Source organism: Motacilla alba, chromosome 1 (genome assembly GCF_015832195.1).
Source record: "Motacilla alba alba isolate MOTALB_02 chromosome 1, Motacilla_alba_V1.0_pri, whole genome shotgun sequence".
Classification (NCBI taxonomy): domain Eukaryota; kingdom Metazoa; phylum Chordata; class Aves; order Passeriformes; family Motacillidae; genus Motacilla; species Motacilla alba.
The window spans coordinates 50,611,329-50,625,656 of NC_052016.1; the positions used below are offsets into that span (position 1 = coordinate 50,611,329).

Genomic DNA, 14,328 nt, shown 5'->3' on the forward strand with positions numbered 1-14,328 from the left:
GGTCTCATGAACTCCTATTAATCAAAGAAGGGAGCAAGGGGGAAGTTGCTGCTGACTTGTCCCCTGGTGCTCCCAGAAACTGAGCCATGTCTGGTTGAATTGCATCTCTTTGATAGAAACCTTTTAGATCATGTGTCTGTTAAATCATGCTGGGAAGAAAGATCAGTCTCCCAATTCATTAGGTTCTCAGCAAGCGGGGGAGTCCCTTGAGGTGGGGTTCGAACACTGTGCTACTGACAGGTTTGTGTTCATGTTGTCCATTTGACATGGAGCTGAGGGCTGTCAGTGCTGGGTCAGAGGAAAAAGCCCCAGCAGCCTTGATGCACTGACAGCCATGATCTCTCTGCAGAAAAGAGAATGGGTGAGAAGGGAGAAAGAATAGGTTTGGGGGTTTTCTTCCATGGGATTACAAGGACAACTTTTTCAAATCTGACTCTAGAGAAATTCATTGCCAACAACGAACAGGGGAAACTGTTTTACCTTAAAGCTGCTCAGGGAAGGGTTATGGCAGCCTAAATGCAGACAAGGAGAGAAAAACACAATTTGTTCCACCTCTCTTTAGGCACTTCCCAGAGATATATTTAGGAAAAATTCAGTCTCACCATGCTTTGCAGTCAGTGGGAAAAGCAAGCACCTTTCTAGGAGAGATGCTTATCCTGCATGAGCTGAGTCACTGTCTGCTGGTACTGCCTGTCCTGTGATTGTAAAAAAAGCACAAATAACAGGGCTTCTAATGTAGGTAATAAAAGGTCAGTGCTAGCAGTTAAGTGGAACAAGCCTGATATAAATCCCAGAGCTGGGGTCTCCTGGGAAGCCCATGATGGAGCAAGGAATTGAGATCAGCCATGGGATTGCAAAACTGTCATCCAGATGTCTTTAATTCTTCTGTCTAAGACCAAAAGATCAGCAGGACTAACAAATGAAAATATTCTTACGGGGAGAAAAAATTCGTATATCTAATTTATTCCCCAGGAAGGCTTCAGGCTAATGAAAATGGGATTTACCTTGTGTCTCTGCTTGAAGTAAGTAACTCAGATCATTCAGGAGCAGCGAAGTGGGGGTGACACCAGGTCTGTCTCTGTGCAGCAAGGGTGCAAGGGGGTACACCCAAAGTGAAATATGCATACTCCCACATTTAACCTGACAGCACTTTCTTTGGACAAAACCATCTTTGGATCACTCTTGTTCTTACAGTAGTTTATATTTGTATAGTCTGCCAGTTCCTAGGTTGGTTATGCAGAATGTAGACCTTACTGCAAGTGATATACATTTTGTTTTGCAGGTTGGTTATTGGAATGACATGGATAAATTAGTTTTGATTCAGCATGAACCTACACTTGGAAATGACACTGCAGCCATTGAGAATAGAACAGTAGTTGTCACTACAATTTTGGTAAGGTGTTTCTTTTTTTTAATGCTTATAATGGTGTGTGACACAATCTCATTTCTAGTTATGATATAATTTAGTCTGCCAGTTTCTAGGTTGGTGGGAGGATGAAAGCCATATATCTTAATTATACTGACTGTCATGTCTGCACAGATTTTTTTGTATGCATTTAATATAATGATTGACTTGAATTCAGGTTTTAAAAATTGAGTTGTGGTAGTTTTTTTCTTAAATTCAGTATTTTCCATTTTTTGCTATAATAAGTCTCAGAGATATGAGTTCTTACAACCTCTAATTGATAAATCTTTACTCACAGAACACTAGAAGAAAAGAAAAACCCAAAACCTTTAAATGACATAATAGAACAGAGGGTATAAAATGAGATTACTGTAATGCCAGTGTCCCTTTTTCTTGGTAAATTATAAACTCAGTAATTGACTTTAGCAAGAGCTAAAGCTCTAAGTAGTACGGTTCAGTCAGCCAGTCAAAACTGGATTATCTATTCTTAATTGTGAATGAAAACATGAATTTAGTAGATGCATTCTTAATGTTCATTCAGCATTGCAGTAAAATTTCCATTTTAATAAAATCTATATAGATTTGAAGTTTGATTTTCCAGGATTATTGTATTTTTAAAGAGTGGTTGCAAAGGAGAATGAGTTGCTTCATTCATCTACATTTTTAATTCACAATTTTTCAAAACAATTGTTTCTTACAAATCTGTATTTTAAACAAAATATGTAACTTTTTTTTTCCTCTGAAGTCAGACATGCCCTTTAAAGCTGATGTTTATCAAAGCCAACTGGCAAAGGGTGACCTTTACATGACCGCTTTTAAGATTTTACATCTCAGTTCACTGCCCTTTTCACCTGCCTCATTTAGACAAGACATGTTAACCCAATAAACTGTGTCTCCAATGGAAAGGAATATTCTGTAGGTGTTATAAAGAAATGATTTTTCTAACTCAATACAGAGTTTAAAGTAATCCAAAGGAAAGCATCAAGACATTTTCTAACTAAAAATACGGTTAATTACCAGATTTTCAGCAGTGTATCAGCATTTATGCATTGATTATGTCTTAACAAATCTCCTGTTGAAGGTTATCATTTCAGGATACAAAACAACCAAACTACTATACAGGAATTCACAATGTAACTCCTAACCAAATTGTGTAACTTTCAATTTTATTTTTGCATGGGAAATTTTAAATATATGTATCTTTTTCCTAAAAAAAAAAAAAAAAAAAAGACTCGGTGATGGAAAAAAATATACTTCAGTACAGTCCTCCTCTTTTCAGCCTCTGATGAAGAATCCTATTTTAAGAAATTGATCAAGGAAGAAAAGAGTCCCAAGATGCTGCGAACATTCCTAACTAAGGCTCAAGTATTAACCACCAGTCTAGTAACATTGAGCTAATTTTTCCATATGGATTACTGTTCCTCTGACTGGATGACCAGGCACTGAACCACCAAGAAAAGTTCTGTGACTAATCTGAAATGTCTAGAACAGATGATGTTAACCTTCAACTTTGCCAAGCTGAGAAGAGAACTATGTGAATTACAAGCTTTCAGTCGAAATTCTCCTCTCAAACCAATCCTGATACCTTTGACTGAAGCTCTCACTCATGAATACTGTAATTTCCATAAATAGCTCCAAGCTTAGGAGAAGAGAGTAAAATACAATAATGAAAAGTAATAGAAAACGTTTCTGTTCACCAGAAAGGAAAAAAAAAGGAAAACAAGAAAGCTTTTAAAATGTGTTATCTTGCCTGTCCTGTTTGCATTGAAGCATTTTGATGTGCATAATAAATGTTATCTTCAAAAGAACTTTTCCAGCCCCTGTATTGAAGGGACTGGTGGGATCATTTGCAAAACCAAAAACCTGAATTAATATTCCAAAGCATGCCCTGTGTTTATGCAGCATGTCATTTTTGGATAAATGCAATTAATTGAAAGCAGCACAGCTTCTTGACCAAAACTGTCCACTTTCCATGTTTCAAAATCACAGTGCAAGAGAAATATATTGGAATTTGGTTTGAATAAGAATATATGGTGAATCCTGCCTTATCATGCCAATCTCCCATGTACTCCTCTGGGAGCTGCACACATGATGCTGAAGGCAGAATAGAACCATGATTCTTAATATTGGCCTGCTAGGACAATGTATTTAGCATCTGCAAGCATATGATCACACACACAAAGAAAAGAAATATTTAACTGAAATAACTTTCAGAGTCCTGTTATTTTTCTCTTCTTTGTTATGTTGCAAATGCCACAGAGACTTTTTCACCTCTTCATTGCCCTCTTCATGTTGAAGGGAAGTTGAACCATTGTAGATGACACATTTAATTTTGGTTGCATGCATATTTTCCAACATTAAACTGAAAAGCTTCTGCAAGCAGTGCTGTCAGACTTTTCAGTCTTCAAAGACAGATGTCATGGCAGCATAGGAAAAGCTGACAGGTTTTCGGCATGGCTCGCTTTAATTTCTGCCTAAAGCCAAATAGCACAAGTTGATTTGTCCTCTGTTTCTTCAGCTTTTATGTGTCTATGCTTACTTTGCTGTAGTGTGGCTGTATGCCTGTTGCATAGAAACTGCATTATAATGAATCAGCTCTGCACCCAAAGAACTTAGTACAATGTTTTCTACTTGGCAAAATGTTTTCTTCATTTGTAACATAGTGAGAGCATGTAGAAGTTATTTTACATATTTGGTTGAGGCTTTCAGCCTATCCCCAGTTAGCTACATGGTGCAGTAGCAGCCCAGAGAGAGAAGGCAGCAGGGGGCAGCTGATGTTCTTTATCAACTGCCATTTATAGCTCCTATTCTGCACCTCATGTGATACACAGCCTCCTGCACTCTGGAAAGGACAGATTTCCTACCTGTGCAGAAGCATTCCCTTTGGGGTGGGATGGTAACGCCTCCGAATGCACGGTAGGCTCATTGCATGACTGGAGAAGGGATGCTCTGCAGCCCTGCTCTAACACTAAGGTAAAGCGAGGGACTTGTCTAGCCAGGGAGAATGATCATCTCTAATTTTGCAGGTTCAGAAATATGGTCCCAAGTTGCTGAGGTAGAATTTAAGGAAGTAGGCTCAGAAGACTAATCCAAACTCTCCAATACCTTTCATGATAGAGCCAGCTCTGTACTTAACTCTGAGACTGCAAAACTTAAAAATCACAGAATTCCTTAAAAACCAAAGCTTGATGAGGACCTGCATCTGCATTGTGCTTACACTTCAATATCTGAAGGAGATATCCTTGGTGTTGGCAGATTAGCTTTCAGGGGCAGGATCCAGTTCACAACCAAGTCTCCTAGATGTGGATGACTTTACAAAGGGTATTGATTCAGTTGCATTCAGTGACATTCAAGATGCTCAAGGATACACAGCCTGTCCCTTATTTCTTACACTGACAGGGTGACCCTTGCCTGTCTCATGCTGTATATGTGACCTCTCCCTCTGGATGTTTTAGCTGGTGTATGTACTTTTCCAGGCATGTGGGGTAAGTTTTGCCCCAAAATTGTAATTCCACAAAGATTTAGAAACTGATTCAGTGGCCTATAGGTGGATGCCTTATGCTGAGGGTATCAGACCTATCTATAAAGGGCAAGCACAAAGCACCTGCAGAACAGCACCTTGAGGTCAAGCAGGTCACCTTAGGGCATCTAAGATGATAGGCAACTTTCATTAGGTGACTGAGAATCACCATCACTGTTTTGACTGATATGCTCTTGATAGAGTCTTACCTCAGAAATTCTAATTATAGACTTTTTTCACATAATAGAAAGATATTTTTTCATTAAAAAACTTTATTAATTGAATCCTTCAGTAGACTGGAGAAAAAAATGAAATTTTTGCATGAAAATAATAAAGACTTCAAACCGAATCCTAGACACTTTATTCAGAATAAAAAAAAAAAAAAGAAAAAGGAAAAAAAGTCATCAAAAAAAACTTCCATTGACATTTACAGAAGTTTCTTTCAGAATAAAGTGTGATAATGTGTCCCACACCTGTTCTAAAATTTAGAAATTTCCTTGCACAGATACTTGTCACTTTTACAAATTATTTTTTCAATGGTGAATATTTTGAAATCCACTTTGGAATAGGAGAACCAAGTTTAGAACTGTTTGTTATTTGGGTTAGTTACTTTGTCCGACTTCCCTTATAGTATGAATCATCAGTTGTGAGCATTTAACTGTACACATGAATTTGTGGCAATGTGGTGGAATGATCTGTTTACATCTATAAAGGTAATTGTTGCAGTCATCAACTTGTATTTGCAAATGTTAAGTATTGTTATGAAATTGTGAATTATATAAGTAAAGCTTGCACCATTTCAAATATCTGTTCCGTGCTAGTCATTGGTCATTTCAATGTGGACTTTTCCTTGATGCAGTACTCCATAGAATATTCTTAAGCAGTGAAATCTTGCAAATATTGCAATATGAAACCTCATTCAGCAGTAAGTCAGAGGTGTGTTTTATATCTGTAGGTTAAAAGCTCATAGTCCAAAAATATAGTAAGTACAAAGATGGTGGGCAAAGATAATATTTCTATTAGACAAGATGCTAAAACTGGAAACAATGAAAAAGTAGGCCCACGTTTTCAGCTATTTCAGCTGATTTAATAGAAGATAATACCTCACCACAGACAACTTGCAGCTCTTGCATTTTTAGACTACCATGATTACACCAACATTACTACTAACTTCAAAAATGCTGTTGCAGCGGATCATACAACATAAAAAGGTCTTTTTCAGGGCCACAGATAGAAAAGAGCATCAAGATATGGCTAAGTACATGCTATTGATCAATTCAGATATTTCATGACTTCACAGTGTGACCTTGAAAGTTCATTTGTGTAAGTTAGCAAACCAGTAAAACTTGCCTTTCAGTGTCCTTTTATTATAATAACTGAACACCTTATCAATTTGAGACATCCTCAAAGTCTGAAATGGACAGGGTTTAAAACTAGGGCTACTGTTTGATTTCTTTTTTTTAAAAAATAGTCTTTATCAGAAACTTACATGCAATCCTGCCCACATTCCCCCATCAAATCCTACCTTGAAAATAGATATCTGATTACTTGGCAGGCAAAGTAGGCACAAGAATTCAAGAGATATAAATTAGGTTAGGAGGGAAAGATCAACATAGTAAGCAAATGGTAGTAGATGTTGCTGTTATCTTAAATTGTGCCATTCCACACTGGCAGATCATACCCAGTTGCTGCTTCTTTGAAAGCAGTCACAGCAAGGCATGCTACTTTACTCTATAAGAGTAAATCGCATTATGAAAAACACTCCCTGCTGTATTTTAATCTGTATCAGTGAGATCAGTGTAAGAAAGGGAGATGGATGGGGAAGAGAACAAATGCAGTTCCTCCAGGTACCCAACAGATCCCTGTCAGATCTTAGTGGTCACTCGACTGCATGGGATGGCCTCTGCTTGTACCTACCAAGGACAGTATTGGGCCATTCCACTTCCCATCTCAGTATTCCCTCACAGAACTCCTGGGTAAGAGGGCTGAAGTCCTAAGAGGGCTGAAGTCCTTTTAACTTTTAACAGAAAAATTTAGGCATCTGTCACTTGGCATTGCTGTGCAGAAACAGTTAAAATGCTTTTTTCGCAGAAGCCCTGCCAGGGGTGAGGTGCAGGGAGAAGCACAGTGCCTGGGTTTTGGAAGAAGGAGCAAGCTGATCTGGTATACACTGTGCCTGTCTTCTTCGAGTCCATTGCCAGAATTATCTCCTGGGGCAACTCTAGTTGCATGCCTTTGGTTGGGGATCTATGGCTGAATCAGAAGAGTTAGAAATCATTGACTCTGGGCTTTGGAAAGCAAATTTGCTTTTGAAGTGCAGCAAGCAATGTAGCTGAAGCTTGTAAGGAGAGTTCACAAATGTAGGACAGTGGACAGACTTGGTTGCCCTTCTAGCAAGCAGCTGGCTAAATCACAGACAGGACAGAATATTTTTCACCTCTGTTTATTTTAAACCTTTTTATGTGCAATAATACATGTGGAAAGGCAGAGATTTTGGCTCTTCCTCTCAAGCGAACAAAAAGCCTTTGTGAGGGAGGAACATTTTATACACGTGGCCAAAATACTTCCAAAAATCAAAAACCACTGCAGAGATCAAGATCTTTCTGCTTTTCTTACTCTCTCCCTCTAGAAGACCAGGGGTTGAGATCAAGGTAATTTAAGTAGGAATAAGAATAAAAGAAAAGGTGCAGTCTGATGGTAATGCTCAGCAGTTTTCCTCTGAAGATGCAAACTCTATACAGACAAAGGCACTCACTGCACTGCATTCATGTAATACCACCTATCCTCCCTTGTTAGACATGTAATAGAGGTTACAAAATTGTTGTTGCTTACAGATGATCTTGTAGTTTCAGTGAGGCAGGCATTGCTGCACTACCGGTTTAAATTTCTTTTTATTCTTGTGCTTATTATATCTGTAGGAAAGATGGGAATGGGGCAGAATACTACCAAGGTTAGTGTCAAAAGACCAACATTTTCCAGGAATAGTGCAGAGAAAACTTAAGTTGTGCCAGTATTTTGTGATGTAAATTCAAATAAGGGGTGACCTAAATTACCCTTTATATTAAACAAATATTTTATCTGGAACTGGCTCTGAATATGAATTATGGGAAGTAATTTAAAATACCATCAGAAAGTATAGTTTTACTTAATAATTTCTAAAGTCTGAATTCACATAGAGCTAAAAAGAAAAATTACCTTGATTTCCCAGTTGCATAATGTTCACTATTGTGATAGTATGGTTTACGCAGGGAATGCAATATACACTCTTCAAGACAGGTTCTTCTCGTTCTCAATGGCACTCACTGTCCCAAAATATTTGGTACTTCTTTTTCATACAACATGTAAAGTCACTGTCAACACAATACCATTCTTGTCCATGCATATCACTTAAGTTCATCCTAAACAACCTTGCAGAATTTGCACTGTTTATTTTAAAGGGAAGATGCATATTTTCTTGGGAGTGTGTTTCTATGTTCTCACTAAAATGTATGTAGCCTCTTAGGAACTATACATTCTAAACCTCAAGAAATGATGCCACTCAGGCTCTACATCTGAAATTACATAGGCAGTAACTCCACTATGTTGAAGGATATGCTTATTCACTGAAATCAGAAGTATACATTGTACCTTCATGATCTCACAGCCCTTTGTACTGTATAGGCCCAACCTCTATTCCTGCTTTAAATTTACCATATACTGCACTAAGGTCTGTCATTTAAAACAAAGTAAGGTCGATAATTCTTGTGAAATGTATAACCCAAATTAGTATGAAGAGTATATCTTGCCAGAAGGATTTCTGTTCATACATTTTAATTTAAACGTGCTAATACTGTCCATGAACTTTTTATAAATTGCGTGTTGTTCAGTCAGTTCATGACATGTTTGTTTTTTTTCAGACTATATTTGGTACACTTCTCCTTTACAGTTCTACTTCTTTCATTATAGGAAGCCCCATATGTTATGTTCAAGAAAAACCATGATACGTTTGAAGGGAATGACAAGTTTGAAGGATACTGTGTAGATCTGGCATCAGAAATTGCAAAACATATTGGTATCAAGTACAAAATTGCCATTGTTCCTGATGGAAAATATGGAGCAAGGGATCCAGAGACAAAAATCTGGAATGGGATGGTGGGAGAACTTGTTTATGGGGTAAGCATACCAATTTTTGAAGCAGGATTTAATTTATGATAGTATAAGTCATAAAATAGGAAGTATATGTGCATTTTATTTAATCTTGGGGTCACAGAAAAGAAATAGAATCTTGTTCCAGGTCTGTGAGTTTTTACTTATTTTCAAGATAAAATTTAATAGTTTCATGCAAGTTCTACTATTTATTCAATTAGTACCTTAAAACATTAGAACATCCATAGTTTGTATATCCCTTAAAAATTCATTAATGTTAGAGACCATCTATTCTTGACATGCTGTAAAACTTGATTGGGAAGAATATCACTCATTAATTCATTTTCATGGAAGTGTGGACAGATCTTTTTAAAAAGATGGGATTCTTGGTCTAGTTTGAGAAATGAAAAATCCACTATCATATATATTAAACATAGGTAATAAACCACTACAGTCAAGTGCATGATTAGGCAGTTCACAATGAAGACAGACTTTTAAGATTACCATCAATAATAAAATTTAAGATCCAACCTGGTAAGTTTAACAACTGAGAGCATTATGTTATAGAGTGCTCTGGGGAAGGACTCTTCAAAATACCATAATAGTTGGAAATTCCGTTGACACTTAAAATTCCAATATTTAAAAGAAACCAGCCCAAACAAACCTAAATAAATATTTTCAATATCTGCTGTTATCAAAAGTAGCAAAACTCAGAGCTGAGCTTGCTGATGACTACAATTGCTAGTATGTGGACCGAGAACAGTTCAGAATTCTCAGAGAAATTTTTAATTCAGTGAAAGAATAAAAAAAAATCCTCAAACTACTCAGATGTGAATATTTCCACCCAAGAACTCATAACATGCCTCAACTTCCCCATAAAAAATTCCTGTATACCAGTTGATCCATCCCCAGTTGCATTTTTCACAATTCCACTGGCAGTTCAGGCTGTACCTTGCAAAGGCCTCGTGGCTTTTGTAGCAGTTCCATTTCAGTTCCCTTCTGCCAGTTTAGCATAGCCGATAAATTGTCCATTAGCATCAGTTCAAGGGACTCTGCAGAATGAAACAGTCTCTGTGCTGCAGGAGTGTGGGAAATGTTGCCCCAGAATTTCAGTGATCTCCCTGCCCTATTGGAATGGAAAGGTTATATCAGGTTCACAAAACTCTCCATGATCTTTGAAGTTCGTGAAGGAGCCAACTTCAATTTTCTCTTTAAAGAGTAGAAACACTGAATCTCACCAAGCATGTATATCTACTTCAGTGTCTTGAAAGCAGCTCAACTCTTAGGATAGTAAAAGATAAAGATTTTTCAGAATTATTTTATCAAGTACAGAGGTTATTCCTTCTCTGGCTTTTAATTGCAATAGCAAACCCATGAACATCAATGGCCAAGCACTGTTTTATGTTAGAATGTTTTTTCAATTATCCAAGAAATGTTACTTTTTAAGACAAAACTCTTTTGTTCAGATGTACAGTTTTAGTGGCCTGTCATCTAGTTGAAAATTATAGAGGAAACTTGATATTACACTTTATTTTCTGTTTGTACGGGGTATTTTTTTCCTTCTTTCATGTTAATAAATTTCCCTCATCAATCCCAAGCTGCCCTAGGACTAGCCTGAAATAAAAAGTGTTGTAAGGAAGCTCACACAGATGTGTCAACACCTGCAGCTCTTAACAGAGCTGAAAGCAGTAAAGTTCACAGGCATGAGGAGCCTGTTGCAAATTACCCCCATGAAGAAGGCCAGCCCAGAATACAAGGCCAACACTTCATTTTTTGTAATGGAAAAGAGTGAGGAGGAGGAGGCTCTTTCCAGCTATCTGTTTAGGATGGCTGCAGTCTCTGCGATTCTGGGACTGGGCCCTGGGAATGAGCTGCAGCAAAGCTCTTGGAGCTGCTTTTTTACTGAAGTCAGCTGTTTCCCAGGACATTTGCTCCACTGTCATAAGGCTCCTTGAGGCTGTATCTATCCTGGTGTATCAATGGCACCAGGGAATGTCTCTCTGCTTCAGAATTTGCCTGACTAATCTGCTAGATTGCAAGAATGGTCTCTAGTACATTCTTGGCCCATAATTACTGTCCAAAACAATTCCTGAGCCCAGCTGGACCCTGGGATAGAGCAGAGACCTTTCCCTACAAGCAGCTCGAATGAGGCCATGCAGGTTTAGAGGTCGGGTGACTTTCATGGCAGCGATGCGGCCTGTCCAGTGCTGCTGGGCCTCAAGGCCAAGAGCTACACCAAGCATGCTTAATGTACTTCTACAGGTGTAGCTTTAAAGGAAATTGTTCTTTCTGTTACTTACAAAGTTTTCTGCTAAAGATTTCCACAGGGAATCCATCAAGAGCATCCTCCCTGCAAATTCCTTGAGTCCTTGCCAGACAATTTACACAGCATCAGGTTCCCTGGCCTAGGAGGAAACAGAAAAATCAGTCAGCCAGAGACTTTGCTGCAAAGCTCTGCTAGAAGAAGAGTATGTTCATCTTCTCTGATAGATTCCCTAATCATAAACACAAATAGTCTGAGTAGTTGGCTGTGTTTCAAGCAAGGCTTTTTATTTGCAGCCAGGACTGGGAGAGAATTTGCAACTGAATTAGCAAGTTGACAAGATGATCTGTTTGGGAAACATTTTACAGCTTTTAATTCCCAACCATGTTAATGGATTAACAGACAGTTTTGCTCTGGCTGGTGAGATTGGACTCTTTCCGTACAACACAAAATCTTCCTCTCCTCTCTTGCTCTTACCATCATACCCCAAAGCCCCTTAGCCCTATCCTGAACTGAGAATGGGCATGTGAAAATTTTATCCCATGTTCCTTTAAGATCTGTATGCACCAGAGGTTGTTCTGGTACCTGAACACTCAGGTTCTGCACAGAGCAGCATAGTCATTTCCTAAACCCTATGGTTGATTTTTCCATCATGTCCCAGAGGAAACATCATATAAAATACTGAGTGGTACAGTTTTCATAAGATTGCGCAGAATGTCATGGTGGGGATGGTTGCTAATTTTCCTGTTTTGTTTTTAACACATTATTAAAAACTACAAGGAAATCTTGGTAATTTGTCCCTGCTGAATCCACAACCATGCAGTGGTCCATGTGGATTCTATTTGCCTTGATATCTAGCTCACAGAAGAAATGCTGGCTGGGGATGAAATGCCAGGAAGCACATGTAACAGGTTTTTCCAAATTCACTAGCAGTCAGCTCCAATTAAATATTCATTCTCCTGACACAGAATGCTTTTCTTTCACTGCTTAACACAAAAGGTCACGACTCATTTCTGTTTGACATCTCAGAAGCCATGAGCTTCTGAGATTAAAATCTGTTTCTGCATTATTTTTCTCAGATAGCTTTACTACCTTCACGATACTTGTACCAAGCATAAAAATTTTATTCACAATGTTATAATAATTATATATTCTGGAAAAGAAAATGTCTCTTTCCATCAGAATCAATCTTGTCTCCTTCTATAATATTGGAAGGATCCAGAATGCATCTGTACTTCGTAATGGTGGAGCCTTGATTGGAATGCTGTTACAGATGCAGTTGATTCAACTGCGAAGTATCATTAGTCTTTGTCAAAACAGATTTCAATGGCAACAAAATCATTAATTGTTTTTGCACCATAGTTATATTGTTAATCATTTAAATCCATAATTATATGGTGTATGTTAACTGGGCAAAGCACAAACGCTGATAATTATCATGAACAGCTATTTTCATTATTTAGCTTTTGCAATGAAGAGTTTATGTAGGCTTTACATGGCACACAATAGTCTTACAAAAATAATAATAGGATCAGTCTGGGGGGCTGTAGTTTCTCCAATTTTTTGGCATTTAATTATGACCTAGCTATATATTTTCTTTTTAGATTTCTTGGCATAAAATTGATTTATCTAAATTATGAATTATCTGATACTAGATCACTATTGTAAAAAATGGGTAAAGTTCCTATTTCTCCTCTTTAACTCCTTCAAGTACTGTAAGCAGCAGTTCTGATGTTGTTCAAGTTCTGCATACCCTATTTGAGCATTTTAATTTGGTAAGATAAATCCTCTCCAGCATTTCACATATAATATGCAATATGCTAAGTACATATTCAAAATCTCCTCAATTCACACTAACATGGCGATGTCACTTTTCCAGCTCACACTGTGAGAACTAACAACCCCCAGGAATCTTGTTCTAACCCCAGTAGAAATCTGCAGACACAAAAAAACCCTGTTAGCCAGCAGCTTTGAAGACCAGTGACCAGTCATTTACACTGCGTTAATGAAGATACCACCGTGTGACAAACACAGAGAGGATTGGCAGGAAGAGATCACGGTTGCCATGAGTCTTTTGCTTAATTAAAGGACTCCATATTAGGCATTCTCAATAATCGAAATTTAGAAATGCAAAGGATGTTGACTCTAAAGAAGGAAACCATTCTTCTGGAGAAAAGCTACTTATGAGTGAGATGAAGAAAAACTATGCAGAAAAGCCAGTAGCTCAAACCATCCTACAGTCTTTAGACTACAGAAACTAAGTTTACTTTATAATTTTCAGGCTAGTTAAAAATATATTTTAGACATGTTACCCTTCTCATAGAACAGCTGTTTTCATAAAACATCTATTTCAGCCTGATTTAGGTAATCACAAGGCATTAAGAAGCCAAATTTTAAAAAAATGCCTTGTATAACAAAATGTAAATTAAAATTCAGAGAATTAGCAGTGTTATCATTATGTTTACCTGAGACATTAGCACCAGAGGTAATTTCTGATACCTTTGCAAAATTGTGATTTCAGATGCATTGCTTAAAATGTAATATCTTTATATAAAATTCTGGTAAGTGTTTGCATCAAAACTATTTCAGAATGACAGTTATAATCTGATGATTAATATACAGCCATCTTAATACAAATGTGCATTTTGGGCCATTGAATGAGTCAGTTCTTTTGAATTATTTACAATTGCAAAGCTGCCAAAATAGGTTTAATTTTTAACTACCCAACATTGGTTGAAAATTAAATTGCATAAAACATATATGGCTACATATGAATTAGTGCATAAAATAAAAACCACAAAATTTTCTAAATGCATTTACCTGTTTCAAAGTTGTAAGATGACAAAAAAGCCCTTTTTCAATATTTTCTTTGGCACACAAGCTATTTACATAACACTGGATTAAACTATTTGAGCACATCCTTATTTTTCAGCATGTTTTAACCTCATTGAAACAATAAAGTGTTCACAAAATACAGTTACTCTCCTGAGCCATAAGCTATATAGAAGTCCACAT

The 14,328-nt window shown here is 37.4% G+C and overlaps 1 protein-coding gene across 6 annotated transcripts in view; it reads left to right on the top strand.

Moving 5' to 3' along the window:
- Window positions 1–14,328, top strand: part of GRIA4 (glutamate ionotropic receptor AMPA type subunit 4) — a 217,182-nt gene that overhangs the window by 151,798 nt on the left and 51,056 nt on the right. For 5 of the 6 annotated variants that reach the window (XR_005259076.1, XM_038154861.1, XM_038154846.1 and 2 more), the window contains exons 9-10: window positions 1,283–1,393; window positions 8,871–9,077. Coding sequence is in view for 5 of the 6 variants with exons in the window: in XM_038154861.1 (XP_038010789.1) it covers window positions 1,283–1,393; window positions 8,871–9,077 (318 nt within the window). In the remaining variant the exon portion in view is untranslated. Of the gene's footprint in view, window positions 1–1,282; window positions 1,394–2,684; window positions 5,734–8,870; window positions 9,078–14,328 lie in introns of those variants that run through there. The other variant, XM_038154874.1, reaches the window with a different exon arrangement.